The sequence below is a fragment of the Babylonia areolata genome, chromosome 14 (assembly GCF_041734735.1).
Source record: "Babylonia areolata isolate BAREFJ2019XMU chromosome 14, ASM4173473v1, whole genome shotgun sequence".
NCBI lineage: Eukaryota > Metazoa > Mollusca > Gastropoda > Neogastropoda > Buccinidae > Babylonia > Babylonia areolata.
The window spans coordinates 18,575,530-18,591,552 of record NC_134889.1 but is presented as its reverse complement, the minus strand read 5'-3'; the positions used below and the strand labels follow the sequence as shown (position 1 = coordinate 18,591,552).

Genomic DNA, 16,023 nt, shown 5'->3' with positions numbered 1-16,023 from the left:
GATGACTCTCAACAAGCTGCAATTAAATGATGATAAGACTGAATTGATGATAACCTGTCCAAAGAAGTTTCGTCAACATCCTTCCTTTCCTGACTCTGTTCTGATCAATAGCACACCTGTTTCACTTTCTCCCTCTGTTCGCAGTCTTGGTGTAATCCTGGACCAGTCTCTTTCCTTCCAACAGCACATTTCGAATATCTGTAAAGTTGCCTATTTGGAACTGCGTAGAATCAGCTCTATCCGCCACTATCTCTCAACCGATGCAACCAAGACACTTGTATGCTCTCTGGTTCTCTCAAGATTGGATTACTGCAACTCTCTTTTGGCCGGCCTTCCCAAATACCTGTTAGACAGACTCCAACGAATTCAGAATAACGCTGCCAGACTCATTTGCAGAGCTTCTAAATTGACCATGTTTCTCCTCTCCTTCAGTCTCTCCACTGGTTGCCTGTTTCTGATCGAATAGACTATAAGCTATCCACTCTGACCTTTTCTGCAGTCAACGGATCTGGCCCCAAGTATCTTTCTGAACTCATCCATATCTATACCCCGTCTCGCCAGCTCCGTTCTTCCTCTGATACTCGACTTCTCAGGATACCTCACGTCAGAAGTAAGACCTATGGACACAGATCGTTTTCTTTTCAATCGCCAAAGACGTGGAACAAGCTCCCTGATAACCTCCGTCACTCTGATTCCCTCGCATCTTTTAAATCTCGTCTCAAAACTCACCTTTTCCCTCAGCAATAAGTTCAATTGTGGCAGGTCCACAACTACATGCATGTATATGAATGTGTATTGTGTGTGCGTGTGTTTATGTAAGTTTGTGCCTGCCTATGTGTGCGTATTTGTTAGGGTAGCTGTTAGATACACATGTATGTTAAAATGTATGTATGCAGTGTGTGTGTGTGTGTGCGTGCGTGCGTGTGTGTGTGCGCGTACGTGCGTACGTGTGTGTGTGTGTGTGTGTGTGGTCACATTTTGGTGTGTGTATGTAACATAGATATAATGTTTTATGTTATCAAAAGCGTTTTTGTAAAGCACCTAGAGCAGATTTCTGGATAGTGTGCTATATAAGTATCCATTATTATTATTATTATTATTACATGAAATAATATCATTCACAGTTACACAAGATACTTCTATGCTTAAGTCAATGAAACCCAAAGAATGCTTACACACATATGGTTTTTTTATTTTATTTTGAAGAAATATATCCAAGTAATAAGATTTTTTCCCCCAAATGATAAAGTTGCATAATAGTACTAATGAATTAGCTAACTGGGGGTGTGGGGTGTGTGGTGATTTGGGAGATGGTGTGTGTGTGGGGGAGGGGAGGGTGTGTGTGTGGGGGGGGGGGTGGGGTGGGGGGGGGGGGGGGGCTCGTGTACATTTATGTGTTTTTGTGCTTTCATATCTGTGAAACTGCATGTTTGTTGCATATCTGTTATGCATGTGTGTGCGCGCGCATGTGTGCGAACGCATGTGTGCGTGCGCATGTGTGTGTGTGTGTGTGTGTGTGTGTGTGTATGTTTTACATTTATTTGCTTATTTGTTTATTTATCATCATTATTCTTTTCTTTTTTTTTTATTTATCTATCATTATTATTACTAGTAGTAGTAGTATCTTTTTTTTCATATCTAAATATTCATTTACTTCATTATTTGTTTATTATCTTTTCTTTTTCTTTTTTCTCAAGGCCTAAGCACGTTGTGTTACGCTGCTGGTCAGGCATCTGCTTGGCAGATGTGGTGTAGCATATATGGATTTGTCCGTACGCAGTGACGCCTCCTTGAGCTACTGATACTGGTTTGGCAGTAACTGACACGTGATGATTTGTTCATTTGTAAAGTGGTGTTTGTTTGTTTGTTTAGCGGCGTAATTTCTTTAATTATAAAGTTTTCAATTCAAATTTTCAAAGAGGTAACAAAAAGTTTCCATGTTATCTGTGGCACCCCATTGGGCAGAGACAAATGGACAGAGGAGATAAAACACATGAAAAGTGGACACAACATATCAAAACTATGTACCAGTTGTCATAAAGGTAGGAAAAACATGGGTGCACATATCAATATCATTCTGCGCAGAACATAATTTTCTTATTACCTAGTAATTCAGATGAGGCAATAAACCGAGGTCCCATGTGCAGCATGCACTTAGCGCAATTAAGAAACCCCATAACAACAAGAAAGTTGTACATGGTAAAAAAAAAAAACTGATGTGATATCCATTCTAAAATCCACTCGGCTCAGCCGACGATATTTTCTTCCCCTCCACTAGACCTTGAGTGGTGGTCTGGACGCTAGTCATTCGGATGAGACGATAAACCGAGATCCCGTGTGCAGCATGCACTTAGCGCACGTAAAAGAACCCGCGGCAACAAAAGGGTTGTTCCTGGCAAACTTCTGTAGAAAAATCCACTGCAATAGGAAAAACAAATAAAACTGCACGCAGGAAAAAATACAAAAAAATGGGTGGCGCTGTAGTGTAGCAACACGCTCTCCCTGGGGAGAGCAGCCCGAATTTCACACAGAGAAATCTGTTGTGATAAAAAGAAATACAAATACAAATACAAAAATAAGTGCACACACTGATCACGATTGGCTATGCGTGCATGGCTGAAACCTGTCTGAATGACACAGGAAACAAATAATAACCTGAAGGCAGCTCTCAGTCCGCTCTGCCAAGACAGGCAGCTTGCTGTGCAAATAAGACCCATGTTCCTAAAACACAGGTTGGTCACTGATCCAGGACAGGCGCTAGGTAAGTATCAATACCTATCAATCAGTCAGTGCACACAATGTCATCACCTTGAACCCTCGGTGGAGGATGTAGATAAGTATCAATACCTATCAATCAGTCAGTGCACACAATGTCATCACCTTGAACCCTCGGTGGAGGATGTAGATAAGTATCAATACCTATCAATCAGTCAGTGCACACAATGTCATCACTTTGAACCCTCGGTGGAGGATGTAGATAAGTATCAATACCTATCAATCAGTCAGTGCACACAATGTCATCACCTTGAACCCTCGGTGGAGGATGTAGATAAGTATCAATACCTATCAATCAGTCAGTGCACACAATGTCATCACCTTGAACCCTCGGTGGAGGATGTAGATAAGTATCAATACCTATCAATCAGTCAGTGCACACAATGTCATCACCTTGAACCCTCGGTGGAGGATGTAGATAAGTATCAATACCTATCAATCAGTCAGTGCTCACAATGTCATCACTTTGAACCCTCGGTGGAGGATGTAGATAAGTATCAATACCTATCAATCAGTCAGTGCACACAATGTCATTACCTTGAACCCTCGGTGGAGGATGTAGATAAGTATCAATACCTATCAATCAGTCAGTGCACACAATGTCATCACCTTGAACCCTCGGTGGAGGATGTAGATAAGTATCAATACCTATCAATCAGTCAGTGCACACAATGTCATCACCTTGAACCCTCGGTGGAGGATGTAGATAAGTATCAATACCTATCAATCAGTCAGTGCACACAATGTCATTACCTTGAACCCTCGGTGGAGGATGAGCACGATGTAGCAGAAGACGAAACGCAGCAGGATCAAGCGCAGGAAGTCATCCCCAAAGAACTGCATGTAGGAGTGATCTGCACAGTTTCACACTCCCCGTCAGTCACAGAAACTTACCATACTGGAGGGTCGTGCGTAACGCAAATTTTTCATAGGGCTGTGAACAGCTTTGAAAGAAACTGTGATGGGCGCAACAGCCGAGTAGTCAAAGCGTTAGACTTTCAATCTGAGGGTCCCGGGCTGGAGATTTGTCCGATCTCCCAGGTCAACATTCGTGCACACCTCCTTGTGCCTGAACCCCCTTCGTGTGTATATGCAAGCAGAAGATCAACCACACACAGTAAAGATCCTGTAATCCATGTCAGCATTCGGTGCGTTATGGAAACAAGAAGACACACAGAATGCACGCCCCCGAAAAAGGGAGTATGGCTGCCTACATGGTGGGGTAAAAACAGTTATACACGTAAAAGCCCGCTCGTGTACATATGAGTGAACATGGGAGTTGCAGCCCACAAACGAAGAAGAAGAAGAAAGAAACTGTATGGTCGGTGCTTTCCCTCATTTAAAAAACAAAAAAAAAAAACAGAGAGACAGGAACTGCTTTAACAAACACTGAAACAACTGTAAACATTAGGTCATGAATACATGTTGTTGTCATAACACATTCATCTTGCATGTTTGCATAATGCACCTGACCAAATTTCTCTAACTGGAGATAATAAAGTTGTTCTTATCTTATCTTAGCTTATCTTATGTGGATTCCGACTACTGTGATTAAAACACCATAAGCAACAATAATTTACAATGGACTTTAATGTACTCTTTGTATTTTTCTTGTAATTCCACTGATAGAAAACTTACCTTATTTTGCTTTTTTTTTTTTTTTTTTGTATGTGTAAGTGCATTCATTATAAGTTGTTTCTTTCTCACCTTTCTTATCTATTGTATAATGAAAAATGTCATCGAAGAATAAAAACACAACAACAACAATTATATATAGTTCTTGTTTGCTGTGTTATTTAGTACCCTTTACCTTATCTGCCTATATTTATTTGATCCATGTTTGTTTCTTTTAATCAAGCAACATAACTAAAAAAAAAAAACAAAAAAAACATCCCCCCCCTCCCTAAAAAAAACAACAACACAACAAAAACCACAAATACTGAAGTAAAACAATCATCGACACACTATCACCACCCATGCTGTCAGCATTTTCACTATTCCCATCCTCTCACCATCACCATTAACTTTGCAATTGCCATCACTGTAAGCGCTATCATCAAGAATCACCATCATCACTGTCAAAATAATCTCTCTGTCACCATCATCGTCATCATCATCACAATCTCACAAACCTTGGCAAACAAAATCACGACACAGCTGGCTGCAAAACGATCAAAGTTATCCCATACATTAATATTTCAAAATCACATTTTGGGTCATATGTGTGAATAAAACAAATCAATGATGATACTATTTGTTCTCCATATCGCTATTCTGTTATATCTGTGCAGGGACCAGCAGCTCTGCTCCCAGACATTCAAGTCAATCCAACATGTCGACCAGTCTGCACTTTGGTGATTCAACCATGTTTTATTACTAGAACACACAACAGCACTGGACATGACATCCATAACATCTTCTCTGTCCCCTTTTGAGGAGGAAGGTGGCAGACTGGTTCAGACGCTAATCAGCCAATACAGTGTCCAGGAGGGTCTGGGTTCCATTCCCGCTCTCGCCCTTTCTCCCCAAGTTTGACTGGAAAATCAAACTGTCTCTTCATTTGCACGAGAAAAAAAAATCTGAGGTCCGATGTGCGGCTAGCCTTCACTCAGTGCACTGAAAAAGAACCCATGACAACAAAAGTATTGTTCTTTGGCCAAATTCTGTAGACCAAATCCACTCTGACAGGTACACAAACATGTCAGCATGCACTCAGGGCCTGACCAAACATGCTGGGTCCTGCAGCGGTCAGACATCTGCCTAATGCAGACGTGGTGCAGCTTATATGGAAACTGTCCAAAACACAGTGGTGCCTCCTTGAAAAACTGCAACTGAAACTTGTCCCCCGCTCCTCAGTCCCCCCCCCCCAACCCCCCGCCCCCGCCCCCCCACGCCCCAGCTCCCAGCACCACTCACCCAGTTTGCGTGAGCGAGCGAACAGCCGGCTGGACTCGGCCACAAACTTGTCCACCTGTGCCTGGCACTTGTCCCATTGGGAGACGGGGACGTCGACGATTTTACAGACGAAGCAGAGCGCCATCAGGGGACAGTGCAGAAACAAGGTGAACAGACTGCCCTTCTGCTGCTGCTCTGTAAGACCCAAACCACCAACCAGTGTCAACAGCAAGCAGACATGCCTACCCTACAATCTATCAGTACTATAGCTTCTAAAAAAGAACCACCCTCGAGGATGGACTGAATGCGCTGAGTTGTGCTGCTGGTCAGGCATTTGCTTTGCAGATGTGGCGTGATGTTATGGATTTGTTCGAACGTAGTGACGCCTCTTGAACTGAACTAAAAAAAATCCAGAATAAAACCAAAATTATCAGTAACACCACATAACATTTGCTCACAGTCGTAGAACACCTATGCAAGTCAAAACCTATGAGCTTGTCCCTAAGCTGTAGATGACAATGGTGCTAATTTTGTGTTTGGGCAGTGTTCCACACACAGCATTCTCTTCGTCACTGCTTACATTGTTTGCAGTGTAGTTCTCTCATGCATTCCTTTTCCTCGCCACACTGGTTTGACAATTCATTCTGCAGCCTTTCTTAATTTCTGGTTGGAACAGAATGCATGTCTAAGCTGCCAGTGCCATCATTTGAAAAAAATCAACTGCATGTGACTTTATTTTTCCAGAATGGCAGTGCATTTTTCTTATTTTTGTTATGCAGAAGCATCTCTGCTGATTTTCTGGAACAAATTCAGACAAACACGGCTGGTAGGCATATCTGAAAAAGAAACAGGAGTGGATCGCTAACATTCAGATTTCTGCAATAAATGTTCCCGCAAACCAGAGTGAACAAAATTCCACACTTTTTCCAAAACCCTGCGCGATGTTTTCCAAGACCACTAAAAACATGGTCACGAGCATGTTTTCAAAGACCACCAAAATGAAGGTCACAAGCATAGATACATTAATTCATCCTTCAATGAAGGACGGGCCTACTTACCCTGCATGGAAGCTGGCACTTGTTCTGGGGACAAGAGGCACACGAGAGGCTGACCGAAGAGGTTGGGAAAATTCTGCAACGTACATGATTCACTGAGTCACTCACTGAATCAATCAATCAAGGGAAAGCAGCCTGAATTTCTTTTATCAATTAATCAATCAATCAATCAGGAGAGAGAGAGCAGCCTGAATTTCTTTTATAGATCAATCAATCCCTTCAATGTCTGAAACACACAGTGCACAGAAATTTGCCTTCAGACTCATCGTAAGAGAGGGACAAAAAGTAAAAAGCAATCTTGAGAAGTAGTCAAATAAAATAAGTTATTTCACCATCGGAATACATCGCATTTGAACTCAAAGTGAAAAACCACTCACTCTCATAACCAGAGAAAAGTAAAACAATACAATGAAATACAATAACAATAATGATTATAATCATAATAATGAAATATTTCTATAGATGAAATGACTGAGGCTGAAAATAATCAAAAGCACTTTGTTACTACACTTATAGTTTGAATGTGATCTCTCTCTCTCTCTCTCTCCTTGACCAAAGAGGATATATTATATATATATATATATATATATATATATATATATATATATATATATATATATATATATATATATATATCAATCATTGTCAGTCTGCGCCATCTCTTTCAACACATTACTGACTACACAACGTTGGCCGACACTGTGACACACAGCTGGAAATTCACAAGAAAGCTATGTGGTGTTATATATCGTGTCTGCAAAACTTCTCTCTCGCTTTTTTCCAGAGTGGTGAAAGGGAAAACAATCTGGATAATGCATCAATCACTGGTCACCATCCTCAACACGTCACCATGACCGTCAACACTGTGACACATCCTGTGGTCATATTCAAAATTCATAAAATATTCTCCTTCTCTGAAACAACAAGGATTAAACAAAAACAAACAAAAAAATCTGAAACATACATCAGTCACTGTCGCTTTGGCCCTCAGCTAAAACGCCTGTCACCATTCAAACAATGATTATCATCTGAGGCTCCCCCCGCAACAAGAATCCCAAGCCTAGCCCTGAACAGGCCAGAGACAGAGGGGACGGCCAAAGATGAACTGGCGGCAACAAGTGGGGAGAGCACTTTGACTGCCCCATGCGTCCAATGACGCTGGAGCATCAAAGTCTAAGCAGATTCAAGGTAATGCCTGGCTGAAAATTCACAATAAGCACTTTGGTATTCATTCTAATATTTCCTCTCTCTCTCTTTCTCTCACTATGTCCCTGTCCCCCCTCACCCTCTCCCACATCCACCCTCCCTCTCCAAAAACACAAGAAGAATTTTATAACATTTAAAAAAAAGTTCTGATCTGTTGTGGGTGTGCACATACTGATTCCCTCACCTTCAGCCTTTCCATAAATACTCAAATCACTATTTCTTTGTGTTGATGTGCTTCCAGCAAGCCTGTTTCTTTCTTCTTTCTTTTCCTTCTGTCTTTTCTCCTTTTTTTTTTTTTTTTGTTTTTTTTTGTTTGTTTGTTTGTTGCCTAATCTTCTGCAAATTTTTTCCTGGATGTATTTAGGGTAAGGTTAGAGTCAATCAGATGAGATGCTAAATAGAGATCTGGTGTGCAGAACACATTTAGCGCACATAAAAGAACCCACGGCAATAAACAGGCTGTCCATGACAAAATTTGGGAGAAAAATCCCCTACTGTGATCATTAAGCAAATATACTTGCAGACGAGAAAAAAAGAAGAAGAAAAAAAAAGAAAAAAGAAAAAAGGAAGGGGCATGGGGGTGATGGGGGCTGGGGGGGCATGGCACTGCACAGTGGTGAAATGCTCTCCCCTGGGAGAGTAGCTGGAATTTCACACAGAGAAATATGTTGTGATAAAAAGTAATTCAATACACTGTTCCTTTCACAGGAGGAGGAAAGTGGCAGAATGGTCAAGATGCTCGTCTGCCAATACACAGTCCGTGAGGGTCTGGGTTCGAATCCTGCTCTCACCCTTTCTCCCAAGTTTGACTGGAAAATCAAACCGAGTGTCTACTCATTTGGTATAAGATGATAAATCAGGTCCCGAGTGCAGCACACACATGGCACACTGAAAAAGAACCCATGGCAACGAGAGTGTTGTTCTCTGGCAAAATTCTGTAGAAATAATCCACCTGGACAGGTACACCAACATACATGCATGCACTCAAGGCCTGACAAAGTGCGTTGGGTTATGATGCTGGTCAGGCATCTGCCTAGCAGATGCAGTGTAGCGTATATGGATTTGTCCGAACACAGTGTCATCTACTTGAGAAACTGAAACTGAAAACTGAAACTTACACACTGCTTGCTATCACATTTTTAAAATCTTTTTTTTTTCTTTTTTTTGTTGTTGTTGCTAAGAATGCACAGCAATATGGTGGCTCCCCTTGACAAAGTTCTAGCACCAGCTGTCAGTACTGTTGAGTAAACGTCCCACTGCCAGGTGCCCTTCAGATCAAGCTGTTCAGTGCACCCACACATGTACGCACAACCCCACAAGTGTGCAAAAAAATGCACGCGCACAAGCACACACACACAAACACACACAGGGATGCACAGCCAACATGCAACAACTTGCGGTCTCACAGACACAAAGGCCCAACCCTAAACCAACAACAGCACATACCCACATCCAACCCTTTTAATAACAGTCGTGTCTGACTAACTGACCATCAAAACAGCAAAGAAGGCAATTGGTGACCTGACCATCTGGGCTCTGATTTTCACGGAGAGTGTCTTGCCCAAGCTGGCATCCTCACTCTCTCAGTCACAAGGGCTTCAGGACAGTCAGTGTAGGGGACGGTCCCCAAAAGCCAACTCCCCCCCACCCCCACCAAAAAAAAAGCCAAACTGCAGCACAAAGAGCCAGTGCAATCTTGCCTCTTAGTTTAGGGAGTCACAGTTCTTCAGAAAAGACTGAGCTGTAAATCAGTTCCCCGTGCACTTTTTCTGTTTCGGCCTGACGGTAAGCTCCTGTCAAGTCTCTGACACCAAACTCAGACACACGAAAGCCAAGTGATGGCGACAGCGAGTGTGGACCTACCTGAAAGGCAGAACTGTTGCTGCTGTCAACGATGACAAACAGGGGTTTTCGGGTGTACGGGTACAGATCCCCTGGGTGTAAACTGAAAGGAAAGAAATGAAAAAAAAAAAAGTGAGTGGAACTTTTGAAAACGATGCATCATCACCTGTGGCTGGAAAAAGGAAATGAAGGAAAGAGAAATACCAGTGAGTGAAACTTTTGAAAATGATGCATTATACCTGTGTTTTCGTTTGTCACAAGTGCGCAAAAAAAAAAAAAAAAAAATCTACTCAATTTTTACAGGCCATAAGACCCATATGAACAAAGGGGTAGACAATAACAACCACAGGACATTCTAGGTCATTTTACAGTCAAGCATTTAAAAAACAAAAACAAAAAAACAAATATATATATATATATATATATATATATATATATATCAACAGACCATCTAATCAACAGACCACCATCATCATTATAAAAATATAATGAAGGGAACACAGTTACACATTCACACCCACCCACATATGCACACACTCATCCCCAAACACAGACACCATTATGCATATACATACTTGCACATATACACACATGCATGCATATGTCTACATGTACATACATATATGTATGCATATGCATACATAAACATAATTAGGCATCAAATCATATTGTAGTACATTACAAATTATATTGTAGTACAATAGCAGATACTGAAAAAGGAAAAGAAAAAAAATCAAGAAGTAAAGGGGTTATTAAGACTGTCAAATTAATCACTACGCAGAATACAGGAAAGAGGCACGACTGAAATGAAAATATATAAACAGAGCAGAGAAACATAGTTATATCACTGTACATATACAATAGTAATGAGAAATCTGATGCTGATGTGGCAGGCAATAACATCCAATCAATAGCGTGCATGTAATACATGAAAATCACAGAAGGTTGAAAATAAGATGAAACACGTTAGTGTATGCAAAGGAATAGACAACGCATACATTTCACAAAAAGGGCATGATGTTTTTAGGAAGAGAGAGAGAGAGATTGATAGCTAGATATCTGTGTGTGGTGTGAAAGACTGTGCATGTGTATGTGTGTGTGTGTGTGTGTGTGTGTGTGTGTGTGTGCGTGTGTGTGTGTGTGTCTGTTGGCATGCATGTGTGACCAAAGTCTGACTGAATGACAGAGGAAACAAATGATAAGCGCCTGTAGGCAGCTCTCAATCAACCGTTAATATGCTGTGATGTATGATGTGGCGTTTCATGCCACATGCTGTGACCGATGTGGCTGGCAGCAGCCCACCACTCACCAGTGGATCTCCTTCAGATGGCCGGCACGTTTAGACTTGCTGCTTTCTTCCCCCTCTCTCCGGCTGTTGGTGATCACACCTCCCAGGTCATAGGCCGCTGTCACACACACACACACACACATATGTACACACACATGTACATACACACACACAGAGACACAAACACATACATGAACACACACACACACACGCTCAGACACTCACAGACAAACGGACTCTCACACACACGCACACACATACACCGTGCACACAGCACATGATAATTTTATACTCTGTATGCACCTCTGTATGAAGGATTCTCTTTCTTCCTCTCTTTGCCTGTTTTTTCTCACGAACATGCACACACACTCATGTATATAAATGCACACACATACATGCACACACTTGCCCAAACACACACACACATTCCTTTCTTACAAGGGGCTGCAGACAGACAGGTACCCATGCGCATGCACACACACACACACACACACACACACATTCTTCCACAAGGCTGCTCCCATGCACCTACAAACACATACACATAAATCCTCATAATTCTTTCTCCACACTGCCTAACTATCATTTACGAAGAGAAAAAAACAACAAAACAACAACAACAACAAACAGGACACGGATACAAAAGACAGAGATTTATTTCATCCTACTGTTTACCATGAAAAGGAGACGAGGGAGATTGTATGAAAAAAAGAGAAGTTTCTGTGTTTAAAAAAAAAAAAAAAAAAAAAAAAAAAAAACTTCCCCCACCCCATCCTCTGCTGCAGGACAGAGAGCAACAGAAAAAAAACAGCAACTTTTTTTGGAAGGGGGTGGAGGGGGTGGGTGGGGGTGAAATATAGAAGTTTACAGACTTTGTGTGTCAGAAGAAAGTCCTTGTGTAAGTTTCTCTGTGAGTGTGTGTGTGTGTGTGTGTGTGTGTGTGTGTGTGTGTGTGTGTGTGTGTGTGTGTGTGTGTGTGTTCGTTCAAGAAAACTTTTGTCTTCAGTTTGAAAATTTATCAAATGGCAAACATCTGTTAGAAAGAGTATTACTCTGCACTGAAAACAATAAGCCCAGCTTCAAAGTAAGAACTATTTTGGCGAGAATACTAAAGTAAGAGGTGGTTCTATTGTTATTTCATTCAAAATATTCATGTTTCAGAATGCTTTGAACATGTGTATGCATTCTGAGAATCTGGCGTTATATTCACTACACGAGTGTTGTTAATGCAGTTGAGTTAATTATCAGTTGTATTTCATGTTTGTTTTGTTCTTTTGTTTGTAATGCTCCATACCCCTATAGGGGTGAAAGGAAATTAAATACCTGAATCTTGTGTGTGTGTGTGTGTGTGTGTGTGTGTGTTCATGCCAGAGGCCTGACTGAACGACACAGGAAACAAACGATGAGTGCCTAAGTAAAAGGCAGCTCTCAGTCAGCTGGCAGCGGGCAGTATTGCACATCGCAGGTGACTCCATGTTCATGTAAAGCGCTCAGAGCTTGTTGTTTGACCGATGACAATGCGCTGTATAAGTACCCATATCAATCAATCAGCTGCTCAAAATCCAATCCAGGAATACCTATTAATTTCCAGCCAAATCTGACTCCTGTGTCTTAGCAGGGCATGCACCCTGAATCTGTGAATGGAAAACTCATTTCTGACTGCCAGTCAGTGCCACCTCTCACACCTAGTTCAATACTTGACCCACACACACACACATTTGATCATGGTAAACACACAAACTGACAAAGCTCACCATCGTCCGTGTGTTTCTGGTTGCCATGGCACCCGTCAGCGGAGATGTAGAGAAGCATAGCACCGTTGGGCGGCAGTTCTTTGAAGGCAGAAGCAAGGAAGGTGTTCAGCTGACCGAAGGTGGGCTTGTATAGAAGGTACTTGTGGGGGTTGTCACGGGCGTTGTTTCGGTCTCCATTCTCCTGCACACAGAGTGGTTAGGACAAATGGTTGAAAAAGTTTATCTGCCAATATAGTGTCCGTGAGGGTGAGGGTTTGGGTTCCATTCCCACTCTCACCCTTTCTCCCAAGTGACTGGAAAAGCAAACTAAGCATCCACTCATTCGGGTGAGATGATAAACCGGGGTCCCATGTGAAACACACACTTGGCATGGCCCGCTGAAAAAGAACCCATGGCAACAACAGTGTTGTCCTCTAGCAAAGTTCTGTAGAATAAACCCACTCCGATAGGTACACTAATATATATGCATGCACTCAAGGCCTGACCAGCATGTTGGCTTATGCTACTGTCAGGCATCTGCCTAGCAGATGTGGTGTTGAGTATATGGGTCTTTCACAACACAGTGATGCCTCCCTGGAGAAACTGAAACTGTACACACACACACACACACACACAAATAATTGCATCGGTCAAAATTTCATTCATGTCAAAGCGCATTTGAATGAAATGAAGTTTACCCATTTCAAGCCAGGCATGCTTCACCAGTCCATTAAAATCATTGAAACTACAAGATCTGTGAAAGAAAGATAATCAATGTTGTCTGTTTTCAGCGACTGTCATGTGATTTGTCCATCTTCTGAATGTAGCTTACACTGTCACCTGCAACTGGATTTTTCATGCACACAGTGACAGTGTGATATGTATATGCATGTATATATGTGTGCGCATGTATATACAAGAGTATGTATGTATATGTATGTGTGTGTGTATGTATGTATGTATACATGTGTGTGTGTGTGTGTGTGTGTGTGTGTGTGTGTGTATGTGTATGTGTGTGTGTGTGTGTGATGTGCCTTGAGCATTGCTGTATTGTAATGAAAGGCACAATAGAAATAAACTTTTTTTTTCTTCTTCTTTTTTCTGAAGATAACTAAAAATCATGGCTTCACAATCAAGGCCTTTTCCTGCCAGAGTCAAAGATTGACTCAATCATCTGCATACCCTACTCATATTAATAATTGCTAATCTATCTTTTTTAACCCCTAGGCTGCCTATATGACGAGATAACTCATCATCGCAAGCATGTACGCTTCGCTGCCACAATGACGAGATAACTCGTCATCGAAATATTCTGACTTTTCCCTGGTTTGCATTCAGTTCGTTGACAAAAATGCTAGTCGCTTTAGCTTGGGGAATCTTTCTGGATTCTATTCATGGCTAGAACCCCCATCTACGTCATGAGGAAGTCCTTTATTTGAACGTTTTGGTTGGGTCACTGTCGCAGTGTTTTGCCTAGCTCCTTACCTCGCTCGCACAACAAAATGTCGGACTGACGCCGTGCTCAAGAAATGCGATCGTGGCGAACTAAATCAACGAAGATTGCTTTCTTTAGCTGATGTTCAGAAAGAATTGAAGCGTAAATTCGAAGGAGAAGACAGTGATGAACATTTATAGGACGATTTGATAGAAAATAAAGGGAGTAATCAAGAGAGTGGCCAAGATACGACAATCAGTGTGACAAACTAACCAAATTATTAGCAAGACAGTGTAGGCGATTTTCTTGGCACTCAGCCAACGCGGTCTGATGAGAACTGGATCAAGTGATCATGTAAGAGGGGTGAAGAGGGGGGGGGGGGGTGGAGACTGAGGGGGCGTGGCCCCACATCCATATTATCACTTGGAGAAGTGACAATGCATTGTGTATCTGTCTCTTTAAAAAAAAAAATATATTGTGGTTGTTCTAGTATGATTTTGTGTGTGCATATATCCATTTGTCCAGAAAATATGATATTTTAGTGCAAATTACCTGACTAATGTTTGCAATGAGCAAGTTGAAAATGTGACAAAAAACAAAACACTGATTTCAAAACAACAGCATGTCACTAAAAATATATAAAATGGGAAAACATTATGTGTTTTGTGTTCTTTATTCATTTACCTTTCAGAAAATATATACTTTTATGGGTCTTTCTCCAATAACAAAGAGCACAGAATTTTAAAAAAAATCTATACCCCCTTTTTGTGAAAAAACCCTGACAAACAGATTTCACTTAAATCTTATTTTCCTGGCAGCGAAAGGGTTAAAATGTGTTAGTCTCCATCTCTCCTGAATGTGAAGAGCTCCAGTGAACCTTTGAACAATGAAAGAGGCAACCTCGGTGTGCCCTTCAAACGTGCATGGCAACAAATAGCCCCACTGTTTGTTTCGTGTCAGGCATGCTTGATGTGTGCAAGGGAAGAATGCCCCCATGTGTTTCTACAGTAATACATGTCTCTCTCTCCCTCTCTGAATCAAAACAGTAATAACTGAATCTGTCTTTACCGTCTGGACAGCCATGTTGTTGTTGTTGCTGTTGCTGTTGCTGCTGCTGCTGCTGCTGTTGTTGTTGTTGTTGTGTGTGTGTGTGTGTGTGTGTGTCTGTGTGTGTGTCTGTGTGATGTGTGTGTGTGTGTGTGTGTGTGTGTGTGATGTGTGTTTGTGTGTGTGTGTTTAAGTGTGAGGTGTGTGTGTGCGTGTGAGTGTGTGTGTTCAAGAGTTAGATACATGTTGTGTATTTTGTGTGTGTGTTTTTGTGCACGTGCATATGCAGAGTTGCCTGCACCCCAGGCTCCACAGCAAGGGTCCCCCACCTTCCCAACCAGGATCTCCTCCCCCCCCCACAATCATCACCCTCCCCACAGCAAAGACACAGACGCCCACAGCAGGCAGCAATGCCTCACCAGCAGTTAGCAGGCCGCTTGCTGCAAAACCAGCGAAAAAGTTAGCACGATAGACAAACAGATAGATAGTGCCACCCATTTTTTTGTATTTTTTTCCTTTTTGCAGTTTTATTTCTTTTTCCTACTGAAGTGGATTTTTCTACAGAATATTGCCAGGAACAACCCTTTTGTTGCCGTGGGTTCTTTTACGTGCACTAAGTATATGCTGCACATGGGACCTCGGTTTATTGTCTCATCCGAATGACTAGCGTCCAGACCACCACTCAAGGTCTAACGGAAAGGGAGAAAATATCAGTGGCTAAGCCATGATTTGAACCAGCGTGCTCAG

At 41.8% G+C, this 16,023-nt stretch overlaps 1 protein-coding gene across 1 annotated transcript in view; it reads right to left on the bottom strand.

The window, feature by feature from the left end:
- LOC143289882 (protein SCAI-like) overlaps positions 1-16,023 on the bottom strand; it is a 48,070-nt gene that overhangs the window by 2,661 nt on the left and 29,386 nt on the right. Inside the window, exons 9-14 of the mRNA XM_076599089.1 lie at positions 12,816-12,996; positions 11,083-11,179; positions 9,795-9,876; positions 6,729-6,801; positions 5,692-5,865; positions 3,529-3,629 (exon numbers count right to left, since the gene is read on the bottom strand). Of these exons, the coding sequence (XP_076455204.1) occupies positions 3,529-3,629; positions 5,692-5,865; positions 6,729-6,801; positions 9,795-9,876; positions 11,083-11,179; positions 12,816-12,996 (708 nt within the window). The remainder of the gene's footprint in view (positions 1-3,528; positions 3,630-5,691; positions 5,866-6,728; positions 6,802-9,794; positions 9,877-11,082; positions 11,180-12,815; positions 12,997-16,023) is intronic.